Source organism: Lynx rufus, unplaced genomic scaffold (genome assembly GCF_022079265.1).
Source record: "Lynx rufus isolate CCGP_SWC_20201006 ecotype Redwood Valley unplaced genomic scaffold, mLynRuf1.p SCAF_6, whole genome shotgun sequence".
NCBI lineage: Eukaryota > Metazoa > Chordata > Mammalia > Carnivora > Felidae > Lynx > Lynx rufus.
The window spans coordinates 45,623,945-45,644,194 of record NW_025814878.1 but is presented as its reverse complement, the minus strand read 5'-3'; the positions used below and the strand labels follow the sequence as shown (position 1 = coordinate 45,644,194).

The window sequence follows — 20,250 nt, the reverse complement described above, 5'->3', positions numbered from 1 at the left end:
AATGGAACAGAGTTTGAGAATAGATATTTTAGGCTTAAAAAAATTATATCTGATAATTAAGAGTTAGTTTTTTCATATGGCAGTGAGAAGGAAAATGAAAATGGATAGCAAAAACTCAATTAACTCAAATGGATTAAGAATCTCTTTATAGGATATTTTCTAGAATCATGGTAGTGGCAAGATGCACTGGTAGCTAGATGCAACCTTGTCTACCTTAAAAAAGTAGGGAAAACTGAAAGACTAAAATAATCACAAAGCTAGAATGTATCGTAAGGAAAAGGGGAATTAGGTTAAGAAAAAAATTAGAGTAAGAGGAAAGAATGGCAGCCAAAGAACAGCTCATCTTTTGCCTCAGGTATTCAGACTTTTTAATTTTTAATTTTTTATTTATTTTTGAGAAAGAGAGAGAGACAGAGTGCGAGTGGGGGAGGAACAGAGAGAGAGGGAGACAGAATCTGAAGTGGGATCCAGGCTCTGAGCTATCAGCACAGAGCCTGACGTAGGGCTTGAACTCACGAACCGGAAGTTCATGACCTGAGCTGAAGTCAGACGCTTAACCTACTGAGCCATCCAGGCACCCCAGGTATTCAGACTCTTAAAAATATGACAACAGAAAGATTGGTGGCTGGGTGCCTGGATGGTTCAAGTTGGTAGAGTATGTGACTCTTGATCTTAGGGTCATGAGTACAAGCCTCATATTGGGCACAGAGCTTGCTTAATTTAAAGAAAAAAAAAGGGGCGCCTGGGTGGCTCAGTCGGTTAAGCAGCCGACTTCGGCTCAGGTCATGATCTCACGGTCTGTGGGTTCGAGCCCCGCGTCAGGCTCTGTGCTGACAGCTCAGAGCCTGGAGCCTGTTTCAGATTCTGTGTCTCCCTCTCTCTGACCCTCCCCCATTCATGCTCTGTCTCAAAAATAAATAAATGTTAAAAAAAAAAAAATTTAAAAAAATATAAAAAAAAAAAAAAAAAAAAAAAAAAAGACTGGTGACTATTCAATTCACTAGGCAGTTTGAAGATTCAGCTTTGAAATTTTTTTTTAATGTTTATTTATTGTTTTTTGAGAGAGAGATAGAGAGAGAGAGAGAGAGAGAGAGAGAGAGACAAAGTGTAAGCAGGGGAAGGGCAGAGACAGAAGGAGACACAGAATCTGAAGCAGGCTCCAGGCTCCAAGCTGTCAGCACAAAGCCCAACGGGCAGCCTGAACTTACAAACCATGAGCTCATGACCTGATTTGAAGTCAGAAGCTTAACCACCTGAGCCACCCAGGTGCCCCTGGAGATTCAACTTTGAAATGAGAGTATGTATAGGAAAGTTCTTAGAAACTATTAAACATAAAACAAAGTTAGAATATAAAACTGATAATTATCTTTAACCTAATTGTTACTATCATAGGACAGGTGTGAACTTCCATCTCATTTAGTCAACCAAACAGCTACTGAGCCATATCTACTAAGTGCCCAACACCATACAAAGTGCTAAGGATAGGGGTGCCTGGGTGGCTCAATCGGTTGAGTGTCCGACTTCGGCCCAGGTCATGATCTCACAGTTCATGAGTTCGAACCCCGCATCGGGCTCTGTGCTGATGGCTTGGAGCCTGGGGCCTGCTTTGGATTCTGTGTCTCCCTCTCTCTCTCTGCACCTCCCCAGCTCATGCTCGCACTCCGTCTCTGTCAAAAATAAATAGACTTAAAAAAAATTTAAAAAACAAAAAAACAAAAAGCAAAGTGCTAAGGATATAATGATGGACAAGATAAACATGGTCCTTTTTCTCATGGCGCTTACATGATGGTGGGAGAAATACATAAAAATTAAGTAATCAAAAAATTAAAATAACTGCCAACTATATTGTGCTAAAGGAAACAAGAATAGACAGAGATACAGAGTAATTATAATGACAACTTATTTTTTTAATGTTTTTTAAATTTGTTTTTGAGAGACAGCGCAAGCAGGGTAGGGGCAGTGAGAAAGGGGGACAGAAGGGGGACAGGGGAAGTGGGCTTTGCACTGACAGCAGTGAGCCTGATGCGGGGCTCAAACTCATGAACTGTGAGATCAGGACCTGAGCCAAAGTTGGACACTCAAATGAATGAGCCACCCAGGTGCCCCAACCTATTTTACGTAGGAAAGTCAGAAAAAACTTCTCTGGAGAAGTGAAGGATATGAAAGATTGGAGAAGGGTAGAGAACTCAAGGAAAGCAAACTGCATGCACAAAGGTGGGAAAGAGCTCAACACATCAGAGGAACTGAAAGAAGACCCATGTTTCTAGATGGAATGTAGTGAACAGGGGTCAGATCACACAGGCTGTGGTTAGAAGCTTCAATTTACTCTGTGAACAATATGAAGCCACTCAAGGATTTTAAATGATTTTAAATTTTTTTTTTCAACGTTTTTTATTTATTTTTGGGACAGAGAGAGACAGAGCATGAACGGGGTAGGGGCAGAGAGAGAGACACAGAATTGGAAACAGGCTCCAGGCTCCGAGCCATCAGCCCAGAGCCTGACGCGGGGCTCGAACTCACGGACCGCGAGATCGTGACCTGGCTGAAGTCGGACGCTTAACCGACTGCGCCACCCAGGCGCCCCATGATTTTAAATGATTTTAAAAGGATCCAATTTATATAAGAAGAAGAATACTTTTGCAGCTCTGGAACAAGACAAAAATAGAAGGAAATTCAATTAAAAGGATACTGTGGTGGTCCAGAGGAAAGCCTAGATTAAGGTGGAAAAAGTAGACAGATTTAAGATGAATTTAATATACACATATCAAACTGAAAACATTCTAGTATGAGCTCCAAATCTTTCCTGCCAGCCTATTATTCTACCTGCACCTTCCAGACTCACAATTTTATAGTCATCTTTGACTCCTGTCATAATCTCCATCCAATCAGACAGCAAAGCTCATAGACTCAACTCTCAGAACAGATCCAGAAGCTGACCACGGCTCAGTACTCCCACTACTCCCCAAGTGCAAGCTACTGTATTTTCTCATCTCACCCAGATTAATGAAAGTCTCCTAATGTTCTCCCCTACTTCTACCCTTATCCCCCAATGATCTACCCTTCACACAACTGCTTAAGTAATCCTCTCAAGTCTAAGTTAGATTGTGACTACTCAAATTCCTGCAAAAAAACTCAGAGTAAAAGCCAGAGTCCTCAGAACAGCCTAATGCTGTGTTTCTAAAACTTTAGTATGCATCAGAATCATTACAAAGGCTTACTATTAAAACACAAATTGCTGGGCCCCACAACCAGAGTTCCTGATTCATTAGGTCTAGGGTGAGACCCAAGAATATATATATATATTTTTTTTAATTTTTTTAATGTTTATTTATTCTTGAGACAGAGACAGAGCATGAACAGGGGAGGGGCAGAGAGAGAGGGAGAAACAGAATCCAAAACAGACTCCAGGCTCTGAGCTGTCAGCACAGAGCCCAACACGGGGCTCGAACCCACAAACTGTGAGATCTTGACCTGAGCCAAAGTCAGACGTTTAACCGACTGAGCCACCCAGGTGCCCTGACCCAAGAATATATTTTAAATAAGTTCCCCAGTATGTTAATCTAAGTCCTCTGAGAAGTTGATGCCAATATGTGCAAGAAATTTATTTGGGAAACACCTGTGAGAGAAAATGAAGCAGGACCCAGGAAAGGCTGGGACAGCCACCAAAATTAGATAACATCTGGTCCCAAATGAAAGAAAGAGGGACAGGGGCACCCGAGTGGCTCAGTCGGTTATGCGTCTGACTTCGGCTCATGATCTCACGCTCTGTGAGTTCGAGCCCCGCTTCGGGCTCTGTGCTGACAGCTCAGAACGTGGAGCCTACTTCGGATCCTGTCTCCCTCTCTTTCTGCCCCTCCCCTGTTCACACACTCTCTCTCTGTCTCACTCTCTCAAAAATAAATAAACATCAAAAAATTTAAAAAAAAAAAAAAGAAGAAAGAAAGAGGGACAGAGGGAAGATCGGTAGCAATATCTTCTACTGATGTAGAAGTATGATTCTAGCAATGTGATTCTAAACTAAGTGCAGAAAGGCTTTCAGAGAGTTCTCAAGTGCTTCCTAGGAACAGGCCTGCCCTAGTATCCTTCCCAGGCTTAGCCATTGGCTGGAAGTAGCTTATGGAAAGCAGCTACAGTTTATATGGAATGATAGATTTCAGTGCAATAGTGGGGCCACTGTTCAATTATGCTCCTTGTATTCGGAGATCTGATAGGTGCATTCTCATAGCTTTCAAACCAGGTAAAGCTGAAGTTGGTGATCCTGGAAACCATACTTTAAGAACCACTGGCCAACACAATTTCCATCCATTCATCTCTCCCTAACCTCATTTTGTCCTACTCTCTTTTCCCTCCATTCTAGCTACCTGGCCTCCATGTTGTTCCTACTCCCTCACCTTCAAGTCTTTGCTCAAAAGTCTATTTACCTTGTCAATAACACCTTTCCTGATTATCCTATATAAAACTGCCACCAGTCCATTTCTCTACCCTACACTATTGAAACTTCTTATCCTGCTCTACATCTTTATTCTATAGCACTATCACATAATAAATGAATAAATTTATTTCATGTTATATCGATTGGTTATTTTCTATTTCCCATTACTAGACTGTAACCTCCACGGTGGCACGGATCTTTGTTTTGTTCACCAATATATCCCAAGCACCTAGATCAGAGCCTAGCACATGGAAGGTGCTCAATAAGTATTTGATGAATAAATTACATGAATTTCTACAGGTCTAAGAAGTGTAGAAATGGAAAAGGTTAAAACAAGAATCACTGTTAACCATCTATCTTTCACTGCAACAAAAATTTACTTTAAAATGTTACAGCATAGGGGCGCCTGGGTGGCTCAGTCAGTTAAGCATCCGACTTTGGCCCAGGTCATGATTTCACAGTTTGGGAGCTCAAGCCCCATGTCGAGCTCTGTGCTGACAGCTAAGAGCCTGGAGCCTGCTTCGGATTCTCTGTCTCCCTCTCTCTCTGCCCCTCCACTGTTCGTGCGTGTGCTTGCACCTCTCTAAAATAAGCATTAATAAAAATTTTTTTAAAGTTACAACATAAAATTCGCCCCACTCCCATTAGAAGTAGAAGAAAAATAAACAGTATCTTTAAATCAGATAGCTTTTCTTTTACTTAGTACTAAAAACATAAAAATTTAAAAAGATGTTAACATATACTTACATTCCTGATACTAATGACACTTTGAACACGTGCTGAGCAGTGGAAGATGGATTGCCTAAAGCCACATTAAGTGCTCTGTCGATACTGAATGCCATCTGAGAAAGATAGCTTTCTGGCTGCTGTCCATAACCATCGTATGGCACATAGAGGTAAGGAAAGATGCCATGTAGATGAAGACATGTCTTCTGACCTAAAATGTAACACATTATAAAGTTTAGTCTTGAGATACATTTAAAATTTTTAACATTACAAAGCACAGAATGCAAGTCATTTAAACATTCTAATGACAACACGGCTTATCTAGGATAACTAACAGTTGAAGAAAATTAACGTATAATTAAAGCCACCTATTTTTTACATTTTACACCTACATTTTACAACAGAACATTTAGAAGCATTTTATAAACATAAGCATTCCAGTATGATTTAAATAGTTTTGGCGAAAACGTTTGAATATTTTACCCTCACAATCTAACTAGCTTTATATACTTCACTGAATTGCCCTATAATAATACCACTTAGCACAGTGTTATGAACCTTATAAAAAGTCACTGAAAGTTCATTAAATAAATCAATGAATATCTGTCTTGGCATAAATGTTTTCAAACCAGAGACTTTCCTGAGACAGACTACTCTGAACGTTTGCTGTTCAGAGGATAAAAGCAGTTCCAGTATGTGGAATTTTGCTATTAAGGGTGGGGAGGGGAGTTTGGGAGGGGTAAAAATGAAATTTTGCTATTAGAAAACAAAACCAAAAAAGACAAAAATATATCATTTGTCTATAATAGACTTCTGGATATCTAAACTGCACATTTGGTGGACAGGGGTAGACACAATGAGAGATGAAAAAACAAGCATGTACACTTCCCAGGAAGCCACTGTATCAGGCAAGGTGCAGAAGGGGTAAATGGTGCGGACTTGCCAACAGAAAATCCAGCACAGCCATGATAAAGAAAGTAGTATGAGTAACAACCCACGAAAGAAGTGCCACAGAAACAGTAATGTATCCATGACAAGGTTAAGTAACAACAGCAGCAACAAAAAACAGATGCACCATTACGCTCATGAATTTGGCAGGGCTGTACAGAAGTGGCTCCTATCCTCAGAGCATTGTCCCTAGCTCCCCTTGGGTACATGCCATTTGTCTATTTCAAACAGAGAGAATGGCAGTGATGGAAGAACATATCCATTTTTCTCCTCAGGCTGTCACTCACTATCCCTGCACTGCCCTGCCAACATAAGCCCTGGTTTCTCCCCCACCCCTTACCCTACTCTGCTTCACTGAGATTTTTTTTCTTTCTTGGTAGGAAAGTAACTATTTGTTTGCTTACTATTTCCTATTTATAATTCAGAATGATTTATATAAAATACCCAGAAAATAGTTCTATATTCTGTTGTATTTCATACTTTCTATAGTAAATAACATCAGCTTATCTTATTTTTAAGGTACGGCTACAACAGACTTAACAAATAAATCTGGAACAGTTATTACATACAGCATAGCAAAACTGGAAAGAACAATCACACAATGGAATAAGATCTATAGCCTCACAAGTGTGGAATTCGAATTTCAACTACCAACTTCCACACTTTTGAACAATTACAAATTGCATTGCTGTTAGACCACTTTCTATTTTTAGCAGCAGTTATGCTGCTTAATTTAATCTCAAAGAAATAGAAAAAAAACCCTTTCAGTTAAAAGCAAATTCAGTGCCTATTTTTGTTTCATTTCAAACATGGTACTATTTCCTAAATATTGCAGTTTTTTAATTCTTCAAATAGAAAAAAATCAAATTCTGAGTATTTAAAAACATATTTAAATAGTTTACTGATGATCTACTTGAATGCTTTTTAAACATCTCATGAAAAAATGTTACAACTATTACCATTCAAGATATAAACCTCAATTTGGTTAAGAGCAACTGGGATGTTACACCGTGGGGGTAAGGGAGGTAGAGACAGAAGTATCCTCTTCTAAGCTGGCAAATCTAAGACCAGTGGTTACATATTTAGTGTAACAGTGTATTTTATAAGCAATTCTGTAAGCTCTTAAGGTATTAATTTTATAGTCCCTATATCTCAATAATGGAAATTTAGATAAATTTTACAAGGAATGATTATAAAATCTGATTTCTACCAAGTTTCTTTACAGGTAGGATATTCAAAGGTCATAGAATTTTTTTTTTTAATTCCCACTTTTCCATCTCCTGTGAAGTAGGGGCCAGAACAATTATCTATTTATAGGCTTTGAAACTTAGGTATATGATTTAGGAAAAAAGAAATGATTTATTTAGCAGGCACTGAACTAAGTGCGTTACGTGTATTTATTTCTAAAACATACAACAACCTTACAAGTATCACAAAGGTTATTTTCCCAAAATCACATACCTATTAGGTAACTGAATCAAAATTTAAAAGCAGATCAATAAAATCTAAAATCAATGCTCTTTTCATTTAACCATGCTGGTTCAATTTTTTAAAAAGTTAATGCTGGCTCCCTTAACTCTTAAGCTCTTATTTTGTAATGTAAACGCCTGTTTCCTTATCTCTCATTTGAAACTTCTTTGGAGCTGGTAGTGTGGTTGAAAGATCATAATATCCCCAAACCTAGCAGAGAGCACATAATATGTGCTTAATAAATATTTATTAAATGATGAACAATCCCTTAGCTAAATAGATTTATTAGTTGAGGAAAGGAATGGTATAAAAGCCTTGAGTATCTGAAAAAAGGAATCTATAAAAACAGAGGGACTTTGATACAACTAAGGATTACAGAGTTACCGGGGGACATGGGTGTTGGGGTGAGTCCTCAGCTTACTGCTCTTTCCTGCCCCGAATAACCCAAAGTCCCATGCTACACTGTAGTCACTACATCAACACGGGTGTATTCCCCTCTGGTTCTCCAGAAGCTAGGGATGACTCTGTGCCTTACCACTCTTGCTCAAGAATAACCTCCTGAAGAACAACCACAGCAGAAAGAATTCTTGGCATTGCACTGATGGCTCTAATATAGAATGACTATCATAGAAAAGAAAATGAGGAGAAACAAGACAAAATAAGTTCAAAAAGTTAAGCAAGGAAAAACAAATGTGTAATAATGAATGTGTCAATCAATTTGTCTGGCAACAGTAGGTCTTTTATTATTGTAAAACTTGTAATTCTGTAATTGTATTACTTTATCTTGATAAGGTACAGACAACTTCTATAGATTTCCCTTCATCAGCTCTACCCCACGCAAATGTGTGGGGCCACACATATGTAAAGTCCCTTGGAGATAAACTATTCTGCCCCACCCCCATCAGTTAGGATCAGATTCAGCTATGAGAAAAACACCCTAAAATCAGTGCCTTCAGCATTCAGTCAGTGGCTTCTCTCTCATAAATTAAGTCCACAGGTAGGCAGCTGGTACTGAGCACTTAGGATTTTTTCAACATCTAGTTAGTTGCCTAGTTAAGAACTTGCAACTTCAGGCGAGACTGGACGCATTCAGGGAGGTATGGCTGTAGACAAGAACTTGCATCTTCAATACAGAGGCCTTTTCACTATACTCTAAAGAGTTCCATACACAGGATTCTTTTAAGAATGCTTTTATAAAACTAGTGAAAACTATGCTATTTTGAAACCCTGCTAAATGATTTGGGATTCTTAAACTGTTTAAAGTATTAGCTATTTCTAAGTAACATATGTACCCAAAGAAAGCAAGCAACCGGCATTCTTTGTATCTCTAATTTCTGAATGTCCCCTCTTACTGTCATGTCAAACTGAATTAAAGCAGCAAACTCAGTAGGAAAAAAGACTGCCATTTGGAGAATAAGCATGTGTGTGTGTGTGTGTGTGTGTGTGTGTGTGTGTGTGCACACACACACACGCATACATACAGGTTTCAAAATTTTTTAAGAGTTTGGACTTTGCAATTTGACTGATGTTGCCTAATTCAGAAAGTGCAATAAAGATGTTTCAGGAAAGCTCCACAGAAACTTGTCACAGCATAACTGCTGGCTTTTAGACACCATGGCAAAACTGTGTGGAGCTGGCTACTTTCCAACTCTGTGTAAGTAGGGCTTCTATAACAAAGGTAGGTGTCTCTGTAACAGCCAGAGTACTCGGGCACTGTGAAGCTAATCTTTTACAGAACTTAGAAGTACACCAAATATTAAGTCCTCTGTATTCCAACATTTCTTATGTCATTTTCCCACATTGTCTTCTATATTTTAAGTGCCTAGATTTGGTCTCTTAATTAAATTGTGCATAAAATCTTAGTTTATCCATAGCAAAATTACCTATTTTTTTTGTAGATCCATTTTTGATAAACAGAAAAACTACCATGTATCTTTTCTCTAATTCTGAGGTCCGCAATTTTTTCCTGTCAAGTGGGAAATGGTAAATATTTTAGGCTTTATGGGCCATACTGTGTCTGATATAACTACTTAACTCTGCCACTGTAGCCTGAAAGCAGCCACAGACAGTAGTATGTGCATGGCTGTGTTGTTCCAACAAAATTTCATTTACAAAAACAGGCAGCGGGAGGAATTTGGTCCATGGATAGTAGTTTGCCAATCCCTGCTCCAACTGATTAGACTTCATCATCCAGAACAGAAGAGCTTATGTTTTCTCTTTTCTTTTTAAAACAAGCTGACTGGTCACCACAATCAAAATCATGCTGGCCTAAGAGTATCCTAGGAGACTGAATAAGAAATGCTTATTTTGTAACTTGCAACCCATCTCCCAAATCTCAAACTCAATATACACAAGATTTTAAACAAAACTCTACAGAGCTATCAAACAGAAAAACTTGGTATGTGAACAGGAAAATGTGTATTTATGGAATTTTTCATATTTTCTTTTTGGAATATCTCTTTTTAAGTTTTATATCACTGTAATTACCTCAATCTGTTTCCCTCCAAGCAGTCTTTCTTTGCTTCTTTCTAAAATTTCACTCCATCTTTTTTTCCCCATTCCCACAAAACCACAAAATGAACCAAGCAAAACTTAGTCACAGAAAGCAAATGTTATATCACCCATTACCATCTAAGAAAAAAAAATCTTAAGTACTCTTAGCTCTAGAAATTACATTTTCAGAATTTATCCTAAAAAAATTAAGAATATACATGAACATTTAAATATTAAGATGCTTGGGCGCCTGGGTGACTCAGTCACAGTTGAGCATCCGACTTCAGCTCAGGTCATGATCTCATAGTTTGTGACTTCGAGCCCCACATCAGGTTCTCTGCTGTCAGTGTAGAAACTGCCTCAGATCCTCTGCCCCTGCTCTCTCTGTGCCCCTCCCCTGCTCACACTTTCTCTCTCATTCTCAAAAATAAATAAGCATTAAAATAAATAAATATATATTAAGATGCTAAGACAGTATTACCAATAGTAAAAAAAAAAAAAAATTGAAGACAATATAAACTTCCAAAAATAGATTAATTATGATGTATCTCTATCATAGATCTATGGCTCTTATACCAATTCCTGCTTACTGTCTTTGTAAGTACAAATTTATTGGAACACACCAATAAATTTATTTGGAATGGGCTATTGCTGCTTTGCTAACAGGCAGAGTTGAGAAGTTGCAACAGAGACCAAGCCTGCAAAGCCTAAAATATATACTGTATGGCCCTTTACAGAAAAAAAGTGTGCCAACTTCAGCAACAGATGGTGTAGAAGTATGTTTCCTGGCATGAAGAGATGTTTATATTTACTTCAGGTAATATTCAGGTTTATTTCAATTATTTATATATATATATAACATATTAAATGAGATAAAGATTTTATTTTCTTTTTGCTTATGGAGATTTTCTAAATATACAGTTTGTGTAAGAAAAAGGCAGGAAGAAGTCATCTACTTCTAAATGACTCAGAAATTAAAAAACAAAACAAAAAACAAAAAAAAAACCCCTAAGTATTATCATTAACCATACAAAGGGCATACATATATAACTTCCTGACACTTTCTCTTCATTTTCTCCTTTCATTTGTAAATAATGCTTTGGGGTTTCACATTTATTAATGCCATTTTATTTCTTCAACTAAATTATACATGGCTTTATTTAGAATCACTGGCTTTAAGTTATCAATCCTACATTAATAACAGAACTGTATCTTTCAAACACCAGATGTTTCAAAGGCCTATTTTATTTACACACTTGTCTAATATATCTTTGTATTTCCAGTGTTAAACACGATTGGTTTCCTCATTTATTTTTTTTAGTTTATTTATTTTGAAGAGTGCACATGCACACACACATGAGCAGGGGAGGGGCAGAGAGAGGGAGAGAGAGAATAGAAAGCAGGCTCTGCACTGTCAGTGTGGAGCCTGACGCGGCTCAATCTCATGAACCATGAGATCATGAGCTGAGCCTAAACCAAGAGTTGGACACAACTGACTGAGCCACCCAAGCGTCACTGGTTTCTTCATTCATAAATGTAGGCATAAATTCTCTGTTCTTTAAATACTTTGTGAAAGGCCAATGTCAGGTGCTAGACCACAGGCTGCTCATAATCACAGTCCCTGAACTCATGAACTTTTTACATTCTACTCAGAGATAAAGATGAGTAAACAGGCAATTACAGTATCAAAAAGTATCTAACTCAGATTTGTGAGAATATAGAAAGGCTTCCCAGAGTAAGTAACAAAAAGAGCAAAGTGAGAAAGAATGTTGCAGTACGTACAAAAGTCTGAAAGCAAGTAAGAACATACGTGGTCTGGGAATAAGAAAAATGTAGCCAGGAAGAAGCAAAAAGTTCAATGGGGAGAAAGGCAAAGTGTGTATGTGTGTATATGTGGTCATGTGTAGATTCTGTGACCTGTGTGGATTTGCATTTTATAAAGTTTCCTTGTGGACACATTGTGCGAAAGCTAGGGACAGAACTTTAATAGGAAAATCTGTTTAGGAGGCTGTTGAAGTAATTCAGGAGAGAAAGTCAGTAGAGATGGAGAAAACATCAAGATGGATTTAGGGCACAGAATTCAGAGGTAACTGACTAGAATTTGGGAGTAGGGTAAAAGAATCAAAGATGAGGCAAGTTTTTGGTTTAGCCAACTGGACTGATGTGAATGTCTTTCAAAGAAAACTAAGAAAGAACAGTAGGCTGATTTCTATTTTTAACTTGTGGAATTTTACATGTTGACAGAATTTCCAAATGGAGATTTACATTAAGCACAATTAGGTACAAAGATAAAGAGCTTGAGAGAGAGATCTGAGCTAGAGAAGAAGACAGATTTGGGAGTCCGAATAATGGGTAAAAAATGCCCAAGAGAACGCATAGGTAAGAGAAGGAGCATAGATCAGAAACTTGAGGAATACTCGTATTTAAAGGAGGAAATAAAAGATTTTGATCTATGTGGTTGGGATATGAGAGAATGAGCCCCTGAGAGGGTTGCCAGGCAAGCGTATTAGCCATGGAACCAGAAAGTTCCAAGGGCTCATTAGAAATGTGTAAGAGAGGGGCGTCCGGGTGGTTCATCGGCTGAGTGTCCGACTTCAGCTCAGGTCATGGTCTCACGGTCTGTGAGTTCGAGCCCCGCGTCGGGCTCTGTGCTGACAGCTTGGAGCCTGGAGCCTGCTTCAGATTTGTGTCTCCCTCTTTCTCTGCCCCTCCCCTGCTCATGCTCTGTCTCTCTCTCTTTCTCTCTGTCAAAAATAAATAAACATTAAAATTTAAAAAAACTTAAGAAATGTATAAGAGAAACATAAGCAATGACGGGCTGTATCAGCGACTGGAAGCAGGAGGCAGATAACAGTATGTAGAAATGGCAAGAGACACTTCCAGAATGGCAGAGGAAGAACCTTTAAAAACCCACTCCCCTCCATAAAAGCAACAAGAACACTGGCAAATTCTGTCAAAATCAACTTTTTTCAGCCCTTTGGAAATTACCTAAAAAGCTGGTGACAGTCCAAGGAGTGTTTATGCAAGAAAACCAGTTGAATCTTAGCAAGAAGAGCAAGCTTTGTGGTATTCTAACTTGCCCTAATCCAATCCCCTCCCCTCCTCAGCTCCAGAGCAGCCTTGAAAACCAAAGCTTTGCAACTACAGAAAAGAGAACAGATTTATAGTTCCCCAAAAGCCCGATTACCAGAAAATTGTCACTATTTGACCTGCCTGGCAGCTCACTGAAAATGAAAAGCTCCATTCTCAGGACTTGTCTTTATTTGATCAGTCGCAGAGCTCACTCCATGTGTACAGACAGTTCCGTCTGCAACATACTGTGGAAAACAATCAGCAGCAACTGTTTAACATTACAGTTGCCTGAGGGGGGTTTACTAGTTGCAGCTAACAAAAGGCTAAACAAAAAAGCTTAAAAGGAAAAACTGAGGACTGAAATGTCCATAAGAACTTGAAAGGTGTAGTATAGTCCTGGGAATTCATAAGGCTATGTATATGTGTGGAGTTATGCTCAGGAAGAGCTGAGAAAGCCCTAATCTTTCAATACTGGCTGACCTTGAGGCTCTGCACCAACACACACGCATATAGAGCCCCTCAACAAAAGCTGGAAGGAGACCTATTGGCTCAAGACATTTAAAGGAAATTCTGACCAATAAGTTAGCTGAACAGGGACTTCAAAGAACAGAGACTGTACAGAATTAACTCAGAAAAGTCACTAAAGAAACAAACAACATCACCAACAACAGAGCAAAAACAAATCATGGGGTTAGGGAGGAATATGACTTCCTTAACTGTCATATTACTCAAAACATCTAGTTTCAACATAAGACATACAAAGAAAAAGAAAAGCATGGCCCACACACAGGGGGAAAAAGGAAGTTAATAGAAACCGTCCCTGAAGAAGCCCAGACGTTCATCTCACTAGACAAAGACTTCAAACCAGCTATTAAAAATATTCCAAAGAATAAAAGGAGATTGTGTCTAAAGTATTAAATGGAAGTTTGAGAATCATGTCTTACCTAATAGAAAATATAAATGAATAGAAAGAGATTATAAAAGAGAATCAGAAATTTTGATGTTGAAAAGTACAATAGAAATGAAAATTGTACTAAAGAGGGTCAAGAACATACTTGAACTGGCAGAAGAATCCATGAACTTGAAGACAGGTTAGCTAATTTGAGGAACAAAAAAGAAAAAGAATGACAAAATATTAACAGAGCCTCAGAGATCTATGGGATTCCATCAAGGATACCAACATATACATAATATGAGCTTCAGCAGCAGAAGAGAGAAAGAAAAGGATGGAAAGAATATTTGAAAAAAGAATGGCAAAAATATTCCCAAATTTGATGGAAGACATTAATCTGATTATCTAAAAACCTTAGTAAATTGCAAGCAGGAGAAATTCAGAGATCCATGCCAAGATGTATCATAACCAAACTGCCAAAAAACAAAGAAAAAATCTTGAAAGTGGCAAAAGAGGGGCACCTGGATCTCAGCTGGTTAAGTATCAGGCTTTGGCTCAGGTCATGGTCTCACAGTTTTGAGTTCAAGCCTCGCATCTGCACTGTCAGTGCAGAGCTGGCTTGGAATTCTCTCTCTGTCCCTCCACCCCTCAAAATAAATAAAAAAAAAAAGAAAGAAAGAAAAGAAAAAGAAAAGTGGCAAAAGAAGAGCAATTCATCATGTACAAAATTTCCTCAGTAAGATTAAAAGCTGACTTCTCATTAGAAACCATGGAGGCCAGAGGGATAAAACAAAGTGATGAAAAAAAAAAAAAAAAAAGACTGTTAACCAAAAATTCTGTAACTAGCAAAACTACCCTGTGAAAACAAAGGAGACCTAGGTGAGATGAGAAGGAAGAAAAAATCAAGATATTCCCAGCTAATTGAAAATTAAGGGAACTTGTCACTTGCGGACCTGACCCGCAAAAAATATTAAAGGAAATTTCATTTCAGGCTAAAATGAAAAGACAATAGGCAGTAACTTAAATCCACACTAAGAAATAAAGAGTACCAGTCAAGGTAACTACATAGGTAAATAAAAAAGATAATAAACACTTATTTTTATAATTCTTTCCTTCTGCTACCTAAGACCTTAAGACAGGTGCATAAAATAATAATTATAAAATTGTGTCGAGAGGTTTATAATGTGTAATGATGTAATCTGCATAAGTGATGCTATAATGGAACAAAGTTTTCATATACTACAGGTATACTGATATTGTGGGTTCAGTTCCAGACCACTGCAATAAGGCAAATAATGCAATAAAGTGAGTCAAAAGAATTTTTTGGTTTCCCAGTGCATCTAAAAATTATATTTACACTATACTGTAGTCTGTTAAGTGGGCAATAGCATCATGTCTGAAAAAACAATGTGCACACTTTAATTAAAAAAATATTTTCTTGGGGCACCTGGGTGGTTCAGTTGGTTGAGCATCCGACTTCGGCTCAGGTCATGATCTCGCAGTTCATGAGTTCAAGCCCCACATCGGGCTTCCTGCTGTCAGCACAGAGCCCGCTTCAAATACTCTGTCACCCTCTCTCTGCCCCTCTCCTGCTTGCACTCTTTCAAAAATAAATAAATATTTAAAAAATATGTATTTTCTTGGTAAAAAATGCTAACAATCATCTAAGGTTTTAGCAAGTCAAAATCACTGATCACACATCACCATAGCAAACAGAATAATCAAAGTTTAAAATACTGCAAGTTACCAAAATATGACACAGACACCAGGTGATCAAGTGCCATTGGAAAAATGATACTGATAGACTTGCTTGATGCGGGGTTGCTACAAACCTTCAATTTGTAAAAAACACAGTATTGGCAAAGCACAACAAAGTGAGGTACATTGAGGTATGCCTGTATGAAAATTAAATTGGGATTAATCCAAACTAAAGTGTCTTATTAAGATGTTAATTGTAATACCCAGAATAACCATAAAGAAAATAACTAAAAGAAAGAGAAAGAAAGGGAGAGAGATAGGAGGAGAGAGGAAGGAAGGAAGGGAAATGGAATTAAAATGTACTAGAAAATATCTATTTAGTATAAAAGAAGACTGTAATGGAGGAATAAAACAACAAAAGAGCATAAGACAGAGAAAACAAACAGCAAAATGGGAGGTGTAAAACTACTCAGAACTGGTAGGTGGCTGAAGGACATACATATCTTGCCCTACAGCTCTCAACTCAATGGGGAAGATCAATATTCCCACTTTACATTCACCAATACAATTTGAGTACTACGCAAAATGAAGACAACTTATAGAAGCATCACAAGCCAAAGAAAAAACTCTGAGGACCAGAATCTTTTGTCTCAGCCATGTCTCAAACATGCTCAATATACATCCTTGAATTAATTAACGTACTCCATAACCAGAAGAATCATCACTGAGGAAATAGAAGAAAAGTTTGATGTAAAGTATTTTCTGAAAAACACAAAAAACATTTAGATAGAAAATACTATAACTGCATCTATTAAGAGCCAGCTCCCTGGCTGGAGAGATATACTTGAAATACTTGCTATTACTTATTTGAAATAGCAAGTATTTCAAGTATACGCACCCTCTTCTACCTACAAAAGTGTATGACTTGTTTCCTTATTTATGTGAATAATTAAGGAATTTATATGATATATAAATCTATTATGCCCTTATGTGACAGGTATGTTTATATACAGTAGAATCACATCATATATGCATTTTATTTACTTGGGTAGGAAGGGATCAAGGGGGATGGGAAGAGACTCACATAGGGAGAGAAAGAGACAAAGTGAATGAATAGGAGAACACAACTAAATGGTGCAGTGTGCCCAGTTAATAAATTTATGATCTAGCACCATGAGATGGGGTATATAAATCCTTATATAATTCCTTATTTTGTTTCAGTTCCTTTGTACTTCTAAAATGGAAGCATCTCCTATTGAAAGAGGCAACTAAGTAAGTGTGATTCTGTCTAAAAGATACAGTTCAGGGGCACCTGGTTGGCTCAGTAGGTTAAGTGTCCAATTCTTGATTTTGGCTCAGGTCATGATCTCATGGTTACAGGATTGAGCCCCACGTTGGGCTCTGCACTGACAGCACCAAGACTGCTTGAGATTCTCTCTCTTCTCCCTCTCTGCCCCTCCCTCTCTCAAAATAAATAAACAAACTTAAAAAAAAAAAAAAGATACAGTTCAGTTTTCATAAAACATGGCCCTGTTTGGGGATCAACTCTTTCAACTAGAGCTCAACTGAAGAAAAGTGATTAGTGTCTATGAGGTTATTGTCCATGAGATCATGACCTGAGCTGAAATCAAGAGTCATATGTGTAGCCGAATGAGCCACCCAGGTGCCCCTATGTCAATATATAAGGAAATTTAAGCCATTGGATTTATTAAAAGATAGTGTGATAGAATTCATGCAATTTAAGCGATTGTCAAGGAAATTCTGCCTATAAAAGGTTTTAATCTCATACGTTTGCTTCAAAACCTAATTCCCACCTAAGATACAACTTCACTGTCTTTGTCTCCATACCTACAGCATGAGTTCCTTGAACACCATGTACCATGTCTTCTTATTCTTCCTACTCTCAATGCCTAGCAGAGAGCCTAGAATACAGTAGGTATTTGATACATGTTGGGTAGGCATGTGTGGTTTGATAAAAAAGAAAAAACAACAGCATATATTTGGTCTTTGTGCCTAATTCTTGGCACAGAGCTCCTAAAACCCTTGGTATTTCCTGAACAATAGGCTATCTTTGGTTATTAATAATGAACCCCTTTCTATCACAATGGAATTTATACTAATGAGTTGACCCATGATGAGCTCTTTAGATGGCTTCACAACAGAGGGCTGCTTGCCCGAGGAATCAACCATATCATTACAGGATTGGTATTTTCAACCCCATTTCCCCATCTGCCACCTCACCTCCAGGGAGAAGAGAAGGACTTATGATTTAGTTCAATCATAAATAGTCAGTGATTCGATCAATCATTCTTGTGTAATGAAACTTCAACAGACATTCTGGAACAATGAAGGCTTGGGAAAGCTTCCTGGTTGGTGCTCAGGACCCTTCTGAACGTTGCCCTATGTATGTCTTCATCTGGCTATTCACTGTACACTTTATAATAAACTGTGCAAACATAGGGTTCTGAGTTCTAGATGTTATTCTAGCAATTTACTGAGCCTGAGGAAGGGTTGAGAGAACCCCCAAATTTGTAATCGGCCTGGCAGAAGTGCAGGTAGCCTGGGTATCCATTTATGGCTGGCATCTGAAGTGGGGGCAGTCTTGTGGAGCTGATCCCTTACCCTGTGGTGTCTACACTAATTTTGAGTAGTGTCATAACTGAACTGAATTACAAGACACCCACAGGTGATGTCAGAGAATTGAGAATTTGTTGTTGGAAAACCAACAAAATACGATGTCTTTCAACTAAGTCTAGAAAATTGGACTGCTTTTTTCTCCTTACAATTTCTTTTCAAAACCTAACAAAGATATTTAAAATGTTCTCCTACCTTCCCATATTTGCAAGGGGACTAGAAGGGATTGAATTAAGGATCAACTTTCCTTAATAAATAACAGTAAACTAACCAGCAATAAAATGTAACATACAAATATTTTTATGATTAATATATCCAAAATGTGATGAAATGACATGTCCAAAATTCATATGTAACTTAGTTTGCAATTATTATCATAGAAAGGAAACTAGTAATTACTTTGACCTTCACAGTGACTGTTCACCTCAGTTTGGGTACTACTTAAAGGCTCACACAATATGGTATATCATCACATTTTTCTAAAAAGTCTAGCCTTAGAAAGTTAAACTGCTAACAGCGGTTTCAAGGCAGAATCTCCAAGAAAATGTGTACCTTTCAGACTAAATGTCATAAAAATAACTAGTGTCTATTAGCTTTTGCTAAAAATAAAATTCTGGCTTATAAAACCAATATTGTTTTGGGGCGCCTGGCTGGCTCGGTCGGTAATATGTGACTCTTAATCTCAGGGGCATGAGTTCAAGCCCCACACTGGGAGTAGAGCCTACTTAAAAAAACAAAAAATGAAAAAAATAAATATTGTTTTAGTTTCAGATGTTTTACAGCCAGTATGGTCACACATATTAATCTTTGTGGTATTTCAATTGAAAGGTAAGTAATTCAAGGTGTTGAAGTAAAATTAATAATCTGATTAATATGTGAAACTTTGCCTCTGGTGATTTAAAACAGTATTAACAGGGGTGTCTGGGTGGCTCAGTTGGTTGAGCATCTGACTTCGGCTCAGGTCATGATCTCACAGTTTGTGAGTTCGAGCCCTCCATCAGGCTCACTGCTGTCAGCATGGAGCCTGCTTTGGACCCTCTGTCCTCCCTCCTTTTTTCTCTGTCCCTCCCCAGTTCATGCTCTCCCTCAAAAATAAACATTTGAAATAAATAAATAAGTAAATAAAAATAAAACAGTATTAATAGCTAACCAAGATAAAGTTACTACTATGCAGTCAAATTTGTATATATAAATACCTGAATTTTCTTTCAAGGACACATAAATAAAATATTACAGGTAATTTAAATCATGCAAATCTATTAAACTGCACAACCACACTATGGTAGCTGAACACTGAAGGACCTGAGAATTTTACCTAAATATAAGAAAGTGAAAGGACAACACAGGGAATAAGAGATTTAAAAATCATGTTTGATAAGGCTTACAACTCATTACTAAAAAGACAAATAACCCAATTTTAAAATGGACAAAGAATCTGAATAGACATTTCTCCAAGAAGATATAAGAATGGCCCATAAGTATATGAAAAGATGCTCAACATCAGTAGCCATCAATGAAATGCAAATCAAAACCACAATGAAATACACTTCACAACCACTAGACAGCTATAATCAAAAAGTCAGACAATAACAAGTGTTGCAGAGAAACTAGAAACCTCATATACTAGTGGTAAGAATGTTAAATGGTGTAGCTGCTTTGGAAAATAGATTGGTAGGTCCTCAAAAGATTAAACAAAGTTATCATAAGACCAGCAATTACATTCCTACATATTATGTATATATATGTAGGAATAGATGTATGTGTGTGTGTGTGTGTGTATGTGTATAGCTATATATATATATATATATATATATATATATATATATAGCCCAAAATAAATGAAAAAAATATATATATAGCTATATAGCCCAAGATAAATGAAAAC

General features: G+C 37.6%; 1 protein-coding gene across 1 annotated transcript in view; it reads right to left on the bottom strand.

The window, feature by feature from the left end:
• REV3L (REV3 like, DNA directed polymerase zeta catalytic subunit) overlaps positions 1–20,250 on the bottom strand; it is a 175,918-nt gene that overhangs the window by 114,868 nt on the left and 40,800 nt on the right. The window contains exon 2 of the mRNA XM_047101371.1: positions 5,180–5,369. Within this exon, the coding sequence (XP_046957327.1) occupies positions 5,180–5,369 (190 nt within the window). The remainder of the gene's footprint in view (positions 1–5,179; positions 5,370–20,250) is intronic.